The following is a 13,418-nucleotide window of genomic DNA, read 5'->3' as shown; positions in this document are numbered from 1 at the left end:
CAGAGTCTGGTTCTGTATCAGCTGCGCTGTCCCAGAAGAAGAAGAAGAAGTAGACTCCAACCAGTTGTACGCGGAAGGGGAAAGGTGGGAGGGGGGGGAGAGGGCAAGGGACGGGGAGAGGACTCACAGCTCCCTCCTCCACAAGCAGCGCAGCATCTTTGTGAACACCAGGATCCACACCAGGACCAAGCATCCCGCCAGCACGCAGCCAAAGATCTGGAGACCGGGGCTGTCGAAGGCGCTGCCGAGTGCTTCTGTGGCCGCTACCTGTATAAGTCACGGACAAGCACGTGGGTTCCCCCCTTCGTCAGCGGACCATTTTCTTCCCTTTTGGGCCTTGTTTTGGCCAGGCCAGGTAGTGTGTGTATGTGTGTGTGTGTATGGGTTCGTGTGGGGGAGGAAGCAAGAACTCACCAGAGCGGTATTGGGAAAGACAAAAGAGAACCACGTCATCTGGAAGTGCAGCTTCCCCTTGCTCTCGGGCCGCAGGTACTTCCACAGCGAGCCGACCGAGACGAGGAAGAACCAGATGCTCAGTCCCCACAACCAGAGGCCGGCCATGTAGGCCAGCAAGCGAAGGATGTGCACGGCGTGCTCCGTGCCCATGAAGTCGGACGGGAAGATGGAGTGACTGAGGGAGCCCAGTTGTACTGTTTAGTTCCCCTCATGTTTGTTTGGATTAGTTTATGTACCCCATCGCGGCGGCCGTTCGAACTCCTGTATGCAATAGGCACAGGAGTGAGGGGGAAGAGAGGGAAGGCAAGGTAGATAGAAAAGAGGAGGAGAAGAAGAAGAAGAAGAAGAAGAAGAAGAAGAAGAAGAAGAAGAAGAAGAAGAAGAAGAAAAAGAAGAACAAAACGCACCTAGACCGGCAGAACTAAAGGCGCTCGGCCCAATCGAGATGAACACACCCGGTCGTTGGTGGTCGCGCGGCAGCTTCTGCGTCATGAGCCGGTACAGGAAGGCGGCGCAAATCATGAAGCTAATCAAAAAGCCCGTTCCCTGGGCAGTGATAGCGGCCAGTGCGACAGGGACCGTGTTGATGCCGTCGGGCCGGCCGGCGCGGCCGGCGGCCGAGATGAGGTTGCCGCCGAAGGGGGCACTGAGGAGCAGCGGGTAGGCCGGGAAGACCCAAACGGGGGTCATGGTGTGGATTGGAAACACCCTGGATTTAACGGGGGCAGATGTGAGCTTGTCTCGAATTTGTTTTGTTTTGTTTCGTTGCTGGAGGGGTGGAAAAGGGGGAAAGCAAGGCGGGGGCCGGGGGGACGAACTGTGTCGACCAGATGGTGAGATAGAGGGCGGCGCTGACGACGGCGCTCAGTCCGATGTAGACCCAGAAGAGGGCTTCGGTGACACTCAGAAGCCAGTGCCCGGTGTGGGGTACGCCGTATTGGGTGATGGTGATGAGGATGGTTGCTATTCTGTGGCGGGTGTTGAGTAACGCAGTCAAGCGGCTTGGGGTGTGCGGCCGCTGTTGGCGGCGGGCAGTTCCGGGGACTTACGAGACGATCTCGAGCCTGTGTCAGTAGTAGTCCCATGCTCGAGTTGCGTCGAATCGAAGGAGAAGAAGGACAAAGAAAAAAAAAAGAAATAGTAACAGCTACTCACAATGGCGGATATGAACAGACTCTCAAACTGGTCTGTGAACGAGTCCACCAGACTTCCGGGCCGCAAGTAAAACCGTAGCGAGATCAAGATGCAGTTCATAACGAAGAGACAGAGATTTAGGAAGAAAAAGCCCAACCCGATACCCGTCAGCCATTGTGACCTGTATGGTACTACAGCCAGCGTTAGCCAGTGTCTTTCTTCCCTTCAGAGCGGCAGAAGGGCAGTAGAAGCAACAGCAGCAGCAGCAGCAGCAGGAGGAGGAGGAGGAGGAGACGGGGAAGGAGGAGATGAGAAAACGTACTAGAATGCAACATGTTCGCGATACCCCCGGTTGCCTAAGACATTCCCACATCAGCATCAGCATTATACCAGCTTTTTTTTTCTCTCTCTGCGACGAGCTCCACGATCTCCCCATCCGAAAGCAAGAAAGAAAGTAAAAAAAAAAGCGAGAGACGGACGCACCATGGTCATGGTGAACCAAGTCCACTGGAAGCACGCGACCCGGTCCCTCCACCCGACCTTCCTGCCCGTCCCCCTGGCGCGCGTGACCACCCCGTTGAGGCTCTCGGCCGGCGAGTGCACCCCCCTCAGCGACGGCCCGTTGCCCGCCCCCGACCCCGTCGCCAGGCCCTGCAGCCGAGCCGACAGCGACGCGGGCCCCGGTCCGCCGGAAACGGCTCCTCCTCCTAGATCCGTCCTCGCCCGCCGGAGTCCTCCTGCCGTTGTTGCCGCCAATCCCCCGCTGCCGCCGGGTACGGCCGCCGTTGCCGGCGCGGACAGGGGCGTGTCGGGCCACGGCATGCCCTCGACGCCCATGGGGGTCTCGTATCCGGAGCCGAGGGCGCGGCCGGAGCTCGTGGAGCCCGAGGTCGGCAGGCGGCCCGGGGGGGCCGGGCGGGAGATGGTGCCCTTGGCCGCCATTTTCTTTCTCTCTCTCTCTCTCTCTCTCTCTCTCGATCTCTTGATCTCTTTTTCTCTTGATCTCTTTTTCTTTCTTCCCCCTTTCCTGATCTATCCCTCTCTTGAGCTTTGGATCTTGATCCTACTCTGACCTGCTTGCTGATGTCTAACGGGGTGTGTGTAACAGGACCGGGATGGGTCTGATTAGGATTGGGTTGGGGAAAAGGTGGAACTCCCTTGTCTGCGTAGGTGTAATCCGTAGATCCCGATGGAGCGTTGTTTAATCTTTTATCCAGGGTGGTAGGTACTGGGTACAGAGTATGTATGTACATACATACGTCCGTAGTGTACGGATAGTGTACAAGTAAACCAGCCCACTACTGCAAGCGTGGTTGTACTGTACAGGGGAAGGATACGTAAGTAGGTAGGGCGCCAGTCTAGGAAAAAAAAATCGGGTAATGATAAGAATAGAATACTGATAACAATGGCAAAATATTCTCTTTCTTTTTTTTTTCGCCTCATAAGTAAAGAATAAAACCCGAACACCAATGACAATGTGGAAATGATCAACGATAACGAATTGATAGATGGAATGCGAGGGAACAGCATAACTGAAAAAATGCTGATTTCTCGAAAAACTAGCGATGAGCCATGGACGTTAGTTGGCTGCGGTGTGCCGCCTGGTAAACTTGCAGTAGTGCTGCGTGGATGCGGCGCGGGGGTCGGGGGTTTCTTGACTACCGCGTAGTTGGTTCTTTCCCCATTCTTCTTTTGGCTTTGCGGAAAGGCATGCTGTGATTGGATAGCACGTTGGGCGAAGGACCATGGCAAGACCGGCTCTTTTGTTCACTGATCATTACTAGCATTTTTCATCTCAAGTGATGGTTCTGCCAAAATTTTGTGCTGCTTTGGGTCTGTGGCCAGACCGTACACTGTCCTACCTGAAGTACCTTACATACAACAGAATCACGGGTAGGATAATCTCCGCTGTGGGATCGGAAGTGAAACTGGAACTAGCTACGCCGTTTGTTGGGTGCGTTTCAAATCTCGGTTCAGGTATTCGTACTTCGTAATGTAGCCCGTAATTATTGGGCGTACGAATGTCAATAACGCTACAGCGAATACGTCCGTACACACCACAGCACATGTTCGAGGTCCCTAGCCGCGATGCCGTACATGTACTGTACTGTACCAGCGGTCATTGCCTCGGATCTAACGCTGCTGCCCACGGTAGTGTATAGTACACTACAAGCAATTCACAACAAGATAGCCAACTTCTTGAACATTCCCTTGTCTACTAGAAGCTTATTTTACACTAGCGTACTTTGAGGCACACTACACTACTTGAGCCCCACCGCGCCAAAGCACGAAACGGCTTTACACAGTACATTAAAAGGCACGTTATTCCAGGGTCTCGATTGAACGCCAAGCCGGACTCCCGGGGCCAGCCGACCCCCTGCACCGGGCCCGGATCCCGGATCTAACTTGCACGGATACCTTGTTCTGCCTGCGCCTCCGGGGGCTCCAATTGCCAAGCAGTCACGAGTGAGATCTCGGCTGCTGGACGCGTAGTGTACGGATCCGTAACTATATCTTGTCGATCACGAACAGACTCCTTGACGGGATTTGCACTCCGAAGACTGCGTTCGAGCAACCCGAAGTAAGCGCTTTGGCATCTTGCGAACCGATTGATTTTCCAACTTTTTTTGTCGGTGCCTCTGTGATGTCACTCTCGACCTTCAACCTCAAGCAACATGTGAACGACTTGCCACGCCAAGCGTTCGTAAAGTTGTCCCCACGCTCAGAACAACGGTCACACACAGCGGGGCACAGAACCAACACAATCCCGCGTTGGGCAGACCTGCTCCATACAACAAGGAGCGGTGGAGGCCGCGGTAGACTGAACCTGGGCTCCTAACGAGTCGCAAGAGAGAGCGGCAGCACAACCGGCCACTACATCATTGCGGTATCCTCGATGGGAATGATGGGCACATGCATTGTCTGCATGGCTGTCTAGGTATCTGGCTGGTGACCACTACCAGCCCGTTTCTATCCCAGATATGGAGTCCTCGGCGATAGTAAGAGAGAGAGAGGGAGAAAAACAGCCCATATAAGCACACCCCAAACGCCAGTATCGAGAAACCCCCGGGCGTCAAGGAGAGACTCTCGTGTGGGTAAACGCCCCAAAGGCGGACATTCCACGGTGACCACCAATGCAGTGTCTTTTTCTATACTGTCCAAGGCACCAAAGACACCACCTGCAAAAGATGGACAGATAGAAAACGGGGAAGGGAAAAAAGCCAAATGTGATGTATGTGCGATGCGCACCTTTTCTTTTTATAGCCCAAGATCCACGCCATTGATTAGTCGTAGTTGAAGAGGACGCTGATCGATTCGCCGTGGTGCACGCGCCGGATAGCCTCGGAGAAGATGGGCGAGATGTCCAAGACGTCGAGCCTGGAGCCCAGCAGCGCCTTGTGCTCGTCTTGCGGCACTGAGTTGGTGACGACCAGCTTGTCAATCGCCGAAGCCTTGACACGGTTGATGGCATCTCCGCTGAAGACGCCGTGGGTGAGGAGTGCATAAATCTTGGTGGCACCCTCTTTCTTGAGAAGCTTTGCCGCGCGCGTGATGGTGTTACCCGTATCTAGAAGGTCGTCGATAAGGATGCAGACACGGTCCGTTACGTTGCCGACAAGCATCATGCTCGCGTTTTGCCTGTCTGTGATCTTGGTGGGGCGGCGTTCCTGCAGCAAAGAAGGGTTGGTAAGTGGCCGAGAGGGGAAACAAGGAGATGTTACCTTGTGGATGAGGGCAAACTCGACGCCCATGCTGTCTGCAATTGCCGTCGCACGCTTCGCGCCGCCGGCATCGGGGCTGATGATGACGGCATCCTTGTAATTTGGGATGTTCATCTGAATGTACCGCTTGAGGAGCGGCCTGCCGTAGAGGTTGTCGACAGGGATGTCAAAGAATCCTTGGACTACGATCCGGTCAGGATATCCTGATGCCACCCACTACAGAAACACATGATGCTTGTGGGGGAAGTGACGCGAAACACCGGTGGTCCATGGAGGCGACGATAATCAAAACAGCAGACCCGACATCCTAACACCTTGGTAGGCTGGATCTGCCATTTTGCGCTACACGTACCTTGAGGGTCGTGCAAGTCCATAGTAATGACTGCAGATAAAAGGTGTTAGCAGGTGGTCTTTGCGAACTCCCAGTCGAAGGGTGCCAATCAAGGCAGAGGGGGAGAGGGGGGAGGGGGGGGCACTGGGAGAAATACCATGATCAGCACCAGCACAGGTCAAGAGATTGGCCACCAGCGTCCCGGCCTGGGCAACCCATTGCTTGTAACCCGGCTTTGCTTGGAAAACCCCGAGGTGGGACACGTTCTCGTAGTCGTGCGTCGTATAACTGCCAATGACGCCCGACGTAGGGGTCGCGAAACTCTGACCGTTTGCTCCAGAGTATGCCTCGCCGTTGATGTGTCCATTAGCCTGCTTGACGGGCGACATGGAGCTGGTGCCATTGGGCAAAGTCTCCTTGGTCAGGCGGTTTGTGATGTCGGTGGCACTGACGAGCCCGGCAGTGCGGGGGACGCCAGGTGCCGGGGTGGCCGGGACACTCTCAAAGGTGTAGTCCTTCCTGCCGCTCTCCGAGCCAGCCTTGAAGAGAGGAGCACCGGCCTTCTTGTAGGGCAGGTCGGGCTGCCTCGAGTAGGGGAAGAGGGGCAGGACGGCCGTGACCCTGCGGGCCGAGCCGGTCTTGCAGGCCGAGATCATGATGCACAGGTCCATGAAGTGGTCGTTGAGCGTGCTCCCGTTGCCGCCAAAACCGGTCTGGATGATGTAGACATCTTTGCCGCGCACCGAGTCCTGAATCTCGCAGCGGCTCTCTCCGGACGAGAACTTGGTCAGGATGCGGTTGCACGGGGGAAGAGCGAGAATGTTGCACACGCTCTCCACGAGGGCGGGATGCGAATTCCCCCCGAGGACCACGATATTTCGGACCATGGTGGCGGCACAATTGGCGTGAGCAGGTTACCCGGCAATTGAATGACGCGATCGAAGGTGAAGAGTAGCGGGGCAGAATCGGAGAAGAAAAGAAGGCTCGAAGGTGGCGGCAGGCAGATCCGCGTTTGGCGTGCAGAAAGCGGCACAACCAAACCCCGCGATGCAGATTGCTCAGGCGAGAGAAGAATCAGCGCCTGGATCAAGCTGCACAGCCGATGCGACGCCAGCAACAGCAGCGCAGCAGCGGGTCAACGAGGCCCTTTGTTTGCTGTCGTTGGGTCCTGGGCGGTGGAGGACGAGAACCAGGGCAGAAGATGCCTCACGCCGGTCGTCGGTCGCTAACAAAAAATTGCCGAGGAAACGCTATGCACCTTAGGGCCACTGGATTTTGAGGAGGGGCCGAGCACGGCTAGGTGCGGGCGAGGGGTCAGGGGCAAGGCTAGAGGGAGCAATAGGAGGAGAGATTTGAAACGGAAGAGGGTAGACGAAAAGGAAAAAGGTCACAGCGGAATCATCTTCGACTCTGGAGACGACAAGTTTGAGACGAAGTTGACCAGAGGGGAGGGAAGAGCGAAATGCCGTCGGAAGCGGCAATGGATTATGGTGTGGGGGTAAAGGTCGGTCCCGCGACAAGGTGTGGACCGCCGCTTGACCGCGGGGCTGCCAGGAACTAAAACAAAAATTTCTCCTTTGCAGGCTCGGATGTTTGAACCAGGCTCTCGCCTCGTGGTTTTGACGTTCTAGGGCTGGCATGGGACCAAGCAACCTGAAGGTACGTACCAGCCCGTTGGGCAATGACGATGCAAGAATTTTCTCGGCGGGGCAAACGGGCAGCCTTCTATTGGGCTGGGGATGCCCAATTGGGACGTGCTCTGCATGTGTGGAGAGGAAGTGTGGGGGGGGGGGGGGAAGCACCTTCATGTCTCGAGAGCTTCACCAGTGGCCATCGCTCCGTAATAACGGTTCGCGTTTTCGTACGGGGCATCGAAAAAATACTGGGACCTTGATTTCGTATTTTGTAGTTGGAGTGTAGTTGTCGGCAGACAAATCGGTTGATCACGAGGCACCGAGAGCAAAAACAAAGCTGTAAGGCAACCACTGTAAGGCAACCATCCGACAGCCGCGCTGCTAACGAACCAGAAAGAAGCTGCGGCAAGTCGTCTCATTTCCTAGAAGCGGCTGTGCAACCGTAAAGGACAAGATGAAGGTCCTCGAGTCGCAAAACGCGCTTCTCTCCAACTACGAGGTCTACCAGCATATCCTCGACCAGCGCCAGCGGAACAAGGCCCAAAACCGACGCGTTCCGGCTAATGCGCACCAGATCATGACCGAGGTTGGCGCTCACTCTCACCCGGCAACGAACATGACAACGTGGTGTGTGGGGGGGTGTGTGTGTGTGCGCAGGCTGACTAGGAACAGGTCATGACCTATCTGACCACGAAGCCCAGCCCGCTAGAGAAACAGCAAGAGACCCGGGCATACAGCGCGGCGGCCATCAACCGCCTGTTTGAGAAGCTCCGCGAGGCCAACCTGCCGAGCGAGTTGACCAAGAGCGAGCTGCTTTCGATCCTCAACCAACGCCCGTCATCGACTGCACTGTTGAGCACCGCCATTGAGGACATGGAGGAGCGGTTCAGCGATGAGGACCAAAACAGGATAGTCGACATCATCGCCGAGGTGCTTGGCCGGGACGAGCCCGAGGAGGCGGCGGACGAGGCGGCGGATGAGGAGGGCGGAGGAGACGAGATGGATGCCGACGTCGCGCCCACGGTCGAGAACGGCTGCTAAGCCCCCGATACTGAGCGCGCGCTCATTGAGCATACGCAGCCCCACCCGGCTCACATAACCGTGCAGCTGCCCTCGCTCTGCCCGCCGGCTGCGGTCGTTGTCTTGATGGCGGTGCTGCAGATGTCGTCAAATGCCTCGATCATCAACTCGCCGCTTACGGCCGAGCACTCGATGTACTTGTCGGCCCGCATTTCTTGTGCGACCCGGTATCCCTCCTGCGGATAGATGATGCCATTCGGGTCATCCTCGGACCGCAGGTCCCGCTTGAGCCCCAGCACCACCACGGGGAGGGTGTCGCTTGTTGGGAACGTCGAACGGACTTCTTTGATCCACTGGGGATGACGCTGTCAACTCCGGCTCGATTCGCTTACTTTTTGGAGATGGGAGGGGAGGATCTCGGTTGGCAGGGGACGTACCACCCGCTGGAGGTTGATGAGGCTGAGCCGCTGGCTTATGTCGTAGCAGATAATGACGAGGTCTGGTCGGAGGAGCCTCCAGTTCTCGGGGCTAGAAGTGTCATAGAACTCGAAGCGATACTGTCCCTTGCGAGTGCGGATGTCGAAAACAAACGGCTGGTCCCCGTCTCGGAGGAGAGCGAGGGGGGAGTTGGATCGGAGGTTCTGGCGCCCCCGGCTTATCCTCCTGCGCGGGGTCAGCCGCGTGTGCCTATATGTCCATACAGCATAAAATGCTATGTATCTTGTATTAATGGAAGAGAAAGGATGCATCTCCGGGACGTCGGGGCGGCGACTCTGAGAGGCTGGTTCGAAAGGGTACTGACGATAGAAAAGTTGATTTCCCGCATCCCTCGTCTCCCAGCAACAGGATTGTGACTGTGTGTTCCTCCATTGTGATGATGCTTGTCGTCAAGTGAGCGTTGCGCAATGGATTCCTTCACCGGTTATCACTCTATTACTCGACCGTCCTTATCAGCAATTCGCAGAGCTTATCGCTCATGCCAAGATTCATTTACGCAGTTGCAAGACAAGCACAAAGTAACAAAGTGGTAATAAAGTGTGTACGGGATTAGCTGTACACTAGCGGTACAATTTGTACAGTACTGTACCGTAGTTTTGTAACTAACTAACTAGGAACCTTACCTTACGGATCCATACTTGTAATCCGCACAAAGGAACTTCGATCTTACGGGACCCACAACTGACAAAAGCTCACTTGGACATTGCTTCCACCTGCCGACACCTGCTGCGGGCGGGTTCAAACACGATAATTTGAAAGTGGGAAAGAGAAGGGGACCAGTGTTTAGATTCCATGGTCCTATGAATGTTATTTCCAGTAGCGCTTGGAAGGCTCTCACCCAAGCGCAAGGCCGATCTGTGGTCGCGCTGCTGCTGCTACGACCACCATCTCGAGCCGCAAGCCGTGCATTTTCTTACCCACAATTGTGCCGCCGCTCAAGCTCATCCGCGGCCTCACAAACCATGACAGACAACCGCAACTATCAGGACTGGTCCAGAGACCAGCTCCTCGAGCGCGTCAAGGAGCTGGAACAGCAACTCCAGCAAAATCAGCAAAATCAGCAAAATCAGCAAAATCAGCAAAATCAGCAAAATCAGCAAAATCAGCAAAATCAGCAAAATCAGCAAAATCAGCAAAATCAGCAAAATCAGCAAAATCAGCAAAATCAGCAAAATCAGCAGCCCGCCACAAAGCAACAAAAACAAGAAAACCAAAACCGAAAACAACAGCAGCAGCCACAACAACAACAACAACAACAACAACAACAGCAGCAGCAGCAGCAGCAGCAGCAACCCCTTCCGCCTTCATTACCAGCTTCGACCCCGGCCGCATCCTCATCGACGGCACCTCCCGCGGGGCCAAACCCTTACCCTCCCAAAGAGAAGAAGAAGAAGGCCAAGAAGGCCTCCAAGATCGACCCCTCCAAGTACTCGACCCGCCTGGTCGCCCTCAAGCTGGCCTACCTGGGCAAGCGCTATGGTGGGTTCGAGTACCAGGCCGGCGTGACGGTGCCGACGGTCGAGGAGGAGCTGTGGAAGGCGCTGGTCAAGAGCTGCCTGATCTGGCCCGACGACCCGGCCCGCGTCGACTTCGGCCCCTGGGAGTACTCCAAGTGCGGCCGCACCGACCGCGGGGTGAGCGCCTTTGGGCAGGTGATTGGCATCCGCCTGCGGAGCAACCGGCCGGTGGCGCCGGCGCCGACACCGGCAGCAAAGAAGGAGGAGGAGAAGCAGCAGCAGCAGCAGCAGCAGCAAGGGGGCGATGTGGTCATGCGGGACCAGGGTGAGGGTGAGGGTGAGGGTGAGGGTGAGGGTGAGGGTGAGGGTGAGGGTGACGGGGGGAAACCGGCGTGGGATCCGATCGCGGACGAGATCAACTACCCGCGCGTGCTGAACCGGCTGCTGCCGCCAGACATCCGGGTGCTGGCGTGGGCGCCGACGCTGCCGGCCGGCTTCTCGGCGCGCTTCTCGTGCTGGGAGCGGCAGTATCGGTACTTCTTCACCCAGCCCGCCTTCACGCCGCTGCCGGCTTCGCTGGACCCGGAGGGCAAAAGGGGGGGCAAGGAGGGCTGGCTCGACATCGGCGCCATGCGGCAGGCGGCCAAGCTGTTTGAGGGCGTGCACGACTTCCGCAACTTTTGCAAGGTCGACGGCGCCAAGCAGATCACCAACTTCACGCGGAGGGTGTTCGAGGCGGACATTGTCGAGGTCAAAGACACGGGCTCGGCGCTGCCGTACCTGGACCTGCCCGACTTCAAGGCGGACGGTTCGGCGGACGGGACGGCGTACCCCAAGGTGTACTACTTTCACGTCCGCGGCTCGGCGTTCCTGTGGCACCAGATCCGGCACATGGTCGCCGTCCTGTTCCTCATCGGCCAGGGGCTGGAGAAGCCGTCGCTGGTGACGGACCTGCTGGACGTGGAGAAATACCCGCGCAAGCCGAACTACACCATGGCCGACGAGGTGCCGCTGGTGCTGTGGGACTGCATCTTCCCCAGGGAGGATGAGCTCAAGAGCAAGAAGGCGGCGCTGGATGTGCACAACCCGGATGCGCAGGTCGACACCAACCTGCAGGACGCCATCGACTGGGTATGGCTGGGCGAGGACAGGCCGTCCAACCTGCACGGGCCGAACGGGTTGGTAGACAATCTGTGGGAGGGCTGGCGCGAGCGCAAGATGGACGAGCTGCTGGCGAACCAGCTGCTGGATTCGGTCGCGCGGAAGGCGAACCTCGGCCGCAGGCTGGCCGAGTCGGGCCTGCCGGAGAAGCCGAGCAGCAGCCAGCGGGTGTTTGAGGGCGGGAACACGGCGAGGGCGACGGGGACGTACGTGCCGGTGCTCAAGAAGCAGCTCCTGGCCACGCCGGAGGAAGTCAATGACAAGTGGGCACAGAGCAAGGGATTCGCCAACGCGGAGGAGCTGGCCAAGACCAAGAACTGGCGGAGCGTCATCAAGGCGAACAAGACCGGCGGGAGCAGCAGCGCGGTAGACAGCAGCATGGACGAATAAAAGCCAAGCCGTTTCTCTTGATTATTATTATTATTCCCCTCCCCCTTCCATTCCAGATCTTTTTTGAGAAATAAGAAGTAAACCCCCCCTCTAATACGAAAACGTCAGATGACCTCGAATCACCCCTTCTCCTCTCCTCCCCCTCCCCCTCCTCCTCCTCCTCCTTCTTCTTCCCCTTCCCCCTCCATCAGACACCCCCTTATGCCCCTCCAGACGGCCTCGACGATCTTCCTCCGCGGCAGCGTCCCTGGGAACAAGACGACCACGTCCTCCTCGTCCTCGACGACGACGCACAGGTAGTACCGCACCTCGAAGCCGCGGAAGGCCTCGTTGATGAGCACGTCCCGGATCTTCTCGGTCGGGATGAACCTCGTCTGCGTTCCCCAACCCCCCCACCACCAGCGGCTCAAGAAGCCGCCGAAGCCGCCGCCGAAGCCGCCGCCGCCGCCGCCGCCCGACGCGCACGTCTGGATGCCCAGCCCCCGCAGCACCAGCACCGACTCGGTCTTGTGCAGCCGGAACCGGCACGCCGCCGCGCACGCCGTGCCCGCGCACGCCGCCGCCAGCGCCCAGTCCGCCAGCGGCGCCGTCGCCTCCGCCAGCAGCGCCCCCGCCCGCGACTGCCGCGCCGCCGTCAGCACCGCCGCCGCGCAGGCGACCAGGTCGCCCCCGAGCAGCAGCGCGAGCGGGCCCGCCTCGTTGCCGTCGCCGCTGCCGTTGCCGTTGCCGTTGTTTGTGCCGTGGTGGCTCGTGGCATGACCCAGCTGCTGGTGGCCGGTGACGGTGGTGTTGGCGGTATTGGTGGTAGTAGTAGTGGTGATGGTGGGGGGGCCCTCGGTGAAGAAGAAGCGGGAGTAGAGGGCCAGGACGGAGGCGGACACGAGGACGACGCGCAGGAGGTGGATGGCCAGCAGGAGCAGGCGGAGCGGAACGGTGAGCGGCGGGCAGGTGGTGACGGTGAACTCGGCGGTCGTGGGGGACGGCCGGCGGATGTAGAGGCGAGGGGCGGTTGTGAGCATGGTGGCCCAGTTGAGCTACCCCAACTTCTCTGCCCGTGGATTCTACTCGTTCTTTTTTTTTTTTTTTTTTGCCTTTTCCCCTCCTCCCGTCTTTCTTCTCCCTCCTTGTTTCTTCTTCTTTCACTTCTTAGGCCGAAGGGGGAAAAGCTAAACCGTTTCAATGGTCCCCTTCAGCAAAGTAAAGTGTTCTCGCTGGACCTCTGCGGGTGAAGCGATCTCAAAAAGCCGGGCGCATATCACCGCTGATAATGCAATGTTGCCATCCTTTGAAACCGAAACGTAAGTCCCGCCGTTATTTGTGAGCAAATGCGCTAGCTCCTTCCGAGCTGGATATCAATCGAGGGAAGTTGCAGGAACGCGACCGCGCCAAGTCGCCGAAGCCAAAGTGGGGCGCGAACAAGCTAGGGAACGTGGAAATGAATCGAACCCTAACCCTTGCCGTTCTCTCCGGCAGGTCCTGTTGGGACTATATGTATTAGATCCACATGTCGGATTTTCCGACTGTAATGGTCAGTTTGGTTTAGGAGGCACTCGATTTTCTCGCAGCCTCTGTCCCATCTCCATAAGAACCCTCCAGCGGCGCCCAGCACGAATCT

At 57.5% G+C, this 13,418-nt stretch overlaps 7 protein-coding genes across 7 annotated transcripts; 2 read left to right on the top strand and 5 right to left on the bottom strand.

Annotated features, from left to right (window-relative positions):
* Nucleotides 1-44: 44 nt before the first annotated feature.
* Nucleotides 45-1,506, bottom strand: MYCTH_2312086 (uncharacterized protein). The gene is made up of 4 exons (XM_003666882.1): nucleotides 1,275-1,506; nucleotides 864-1,165; nucleotides 415-650; nucleotides 45-267 (listed from the first exon to the last, which is right to left on the bottom strand). Exons 2-4 carry the CDS (start codon nucleotides 1,144-1,146, stop codon nucleotides 124-126), a joined length of 663 nt encoding a protein of 220 aa, XP_003666930.1. The 5' UTR covers nucleotides 1,147-1,165; nucleotides 1,275-1,506; the 3' UTR covers nucleotides 45-123.
* A 1-nt stretch (nucleotide 1,507) lies between these two features.
* Nucleotides 1,508-2,726, bottom strand: MYCTH_2312085 (uncharacterized protein). Its single transcript, XM_003666881.1, has 2 exons — nucleotides 1,913-2,726; nucleotides 1,508-1,781 (listed from the first exon to the last, which is right to left on the bottom strand). The coding sequence occupies exon 1, from the start codon at nucleotides 2,530-2,532 to the stop codon at nucleotides 1,975-1,977; it is 558 nt and encodes a 185-aa protein (XP_003666929.1). The 5' UTR covers nucleotides 2,533-2,726; the 3' UTR covers nucleotides 1,508-1,781; nucleotides 1,913-1,974.
* A 1,925-nt stretch (nucleotides 2,727-4,651) lies between these two features.
* MYCTH_2312083 (uncharacterized protein) lies at nucleotides 4,652-6,716 on the bottom strand. The gene is made up of 3 exons (XM_003666880.1): nucleotides 5,801-6,716; nucleotides 5,665-5,694; nucleotides 4,652-5,494 (listed from the first exon to the last, which is right to left on the bottom strand). The coding sequence occupies exons 1-3, from the start codon at nucleotides 6,528-6,530 to the stop codon at nucleotides 4,875-4,877; spliced, it is 1,380 nt and encodes a 459-aa protein (XP_003666928.1). The 5' UTR covers nucleotides 6,531-6,716; the 3' UTR covers nucleotides 4,652-4,874.
* Nucleotides 6,717-7,731: 1,015 nt separating this feature from the next.
* On the top strand, nucleotides 7,732-8,318 carry MYCTH_2070655 (uncharacterized protein; the record flags this gene model as incomplete). Its single annotated transcript, XM_003666879.1, has 2 exons — nucleotides 7,732-7,863; nucleotides 7,950-8,318. The coding sequence occupies 2 exons, from the start codon at nucleotides 7,732-7,734 to the stop codon at nucleotides 8,316-8,318; spliced, it is 501 nt and encodes a 166-aa protein (XP_003666927.1).
* Nucleotides 8,319-8,366: 48 nt separating this feature from the next.
* Nucleotides 8,367-9,167, bottom strand: MYCTH_72245 (uncharacterized protein; the record flags this gene model as incomplete). Its single annotated transcript, XM_003666878.1, has 3 exons — nucleotides 8,367-8,650; nucleotides 8,735-8,890; nucleotides 9,096-9,167. The coding sequence occupies 3 exons, from the start codon at nucleotides 9,165-9,167 to the stop codon at nucleotides 8,369-8,371; spliced, it is 510 nt and encodes a 169-aa protein (XP_003666926.1).
* Nucleotides 9,168-9,757: 590 nt separating this feature from the next.
* Nucleotides 9,758-11,803, top strand: MYCTH_58299 (uncharacterized protein; the record flags this gene model as incomplete). The annotated part of the gene is made up of 3 exons (XM_003666877.1): nucleotides 9,758-9,811; nucleotides 10,028-10,429; nucleotides 10,583-11,803. 3 exons carry the CDS (start codon nucleotides 9,758-9,760, stop codon nucleotides 11,801-11,803), a joined length of 1,677 nt encoding a protein of 558 aa, XP_003666925.1.
* A 119-nt stretch (nucleotides 11,804-11,922) lies between these two features.
* MYCTH_2113569 (uncharacterized protein) lies at nucleotides 11,923-12,822 on the bottom strand (the record flags this gene model as incomplete). Its single annotated transcript, XM_003666876.1, has 1 exon — nucleotides 11,923-12,822. One exon carries the CDS (start codon nucleotides 12,820-12,822, stop codon nucleotides 11,923-11,925), a length of 900 nt encoding a protein of 299 aa, XP_003666924.1.
* Between the last annotated feature and the right edge of the window lie 596 nt (nucleotides 12,823-13,418).

The sequence above is a fragment of the Thermothelomyces thermophilus genome, chromosome 7 (genome assembly GCF_000226095.1).
Source record: "Thermothelomyces thermophilus ATCC 42464 chromosome 7, complete sequence".
NCBI classification, from domain to species: Eukaryota; Fungi; Ascomycota; class Sordariomycetes; order Sordariales; family Chaetomiaceae; genus Thermothelomyces; species Thermothelomyces thermophilus.
The sequence above is the reverse complement of the archived record's forward strand: the minus strand, read 5'-3'. Positions and strand labels throughout refer to the sequence as shown.

Bases quoted from the DNA above. Each gene is read 5' to 3' on its own strand.
- MYCTH_2312083 (XM_003666880.1), bottom strand. From the start codon at position 6,530: ATGGTCCGAAATATCGTGGTCCTCGGGGGGAATTCGCATCCCGCCCTC. The intron at 5,695-5,800 runs GTATTTCTCCCA...TTTTATCTGCAG, and splicing joins CTGTGCTGGTGCTGATCATG to TCATTACTATGGACTTGCAC. The intron at 5,495-5,664 runs GTACGTGTAGCG...ACCGGATCGTAG, and splicing joins GGACTTGCACGACCCTCAAG to TCCAAGGATTCTTTGACATC.
- MYCTH_2312086 (XM_003666882.1), bottom strand. From the start codon at position 1,146: ATGACCCCCGTTTGGGTCTTCCCGGCCTACCCGCTGCTCCTCAGTGCC. The intron at 651-863 runs GTGCGTTTTGTT...GGAACTAAACAG, and splicing joins CTTTAGTTCTGCCGGTCTAG to TACAACTGGGCTCCCTCAGT. The intron at 268-414 runs GTGAGTTCTTGC...TGACTTATACAG, and splicing joins TCTTTCCCAATACCGCTCTG to GTAGCGGCCACAGAAGCACT.
- MYCTH_2312085 (XM_003666881.1), bottom strand. From the start codon at position 2,532: ATGGCGGCCAAGGGCACCATCTCCCGCCCGGCCCCCCCGGGCCGCCTG.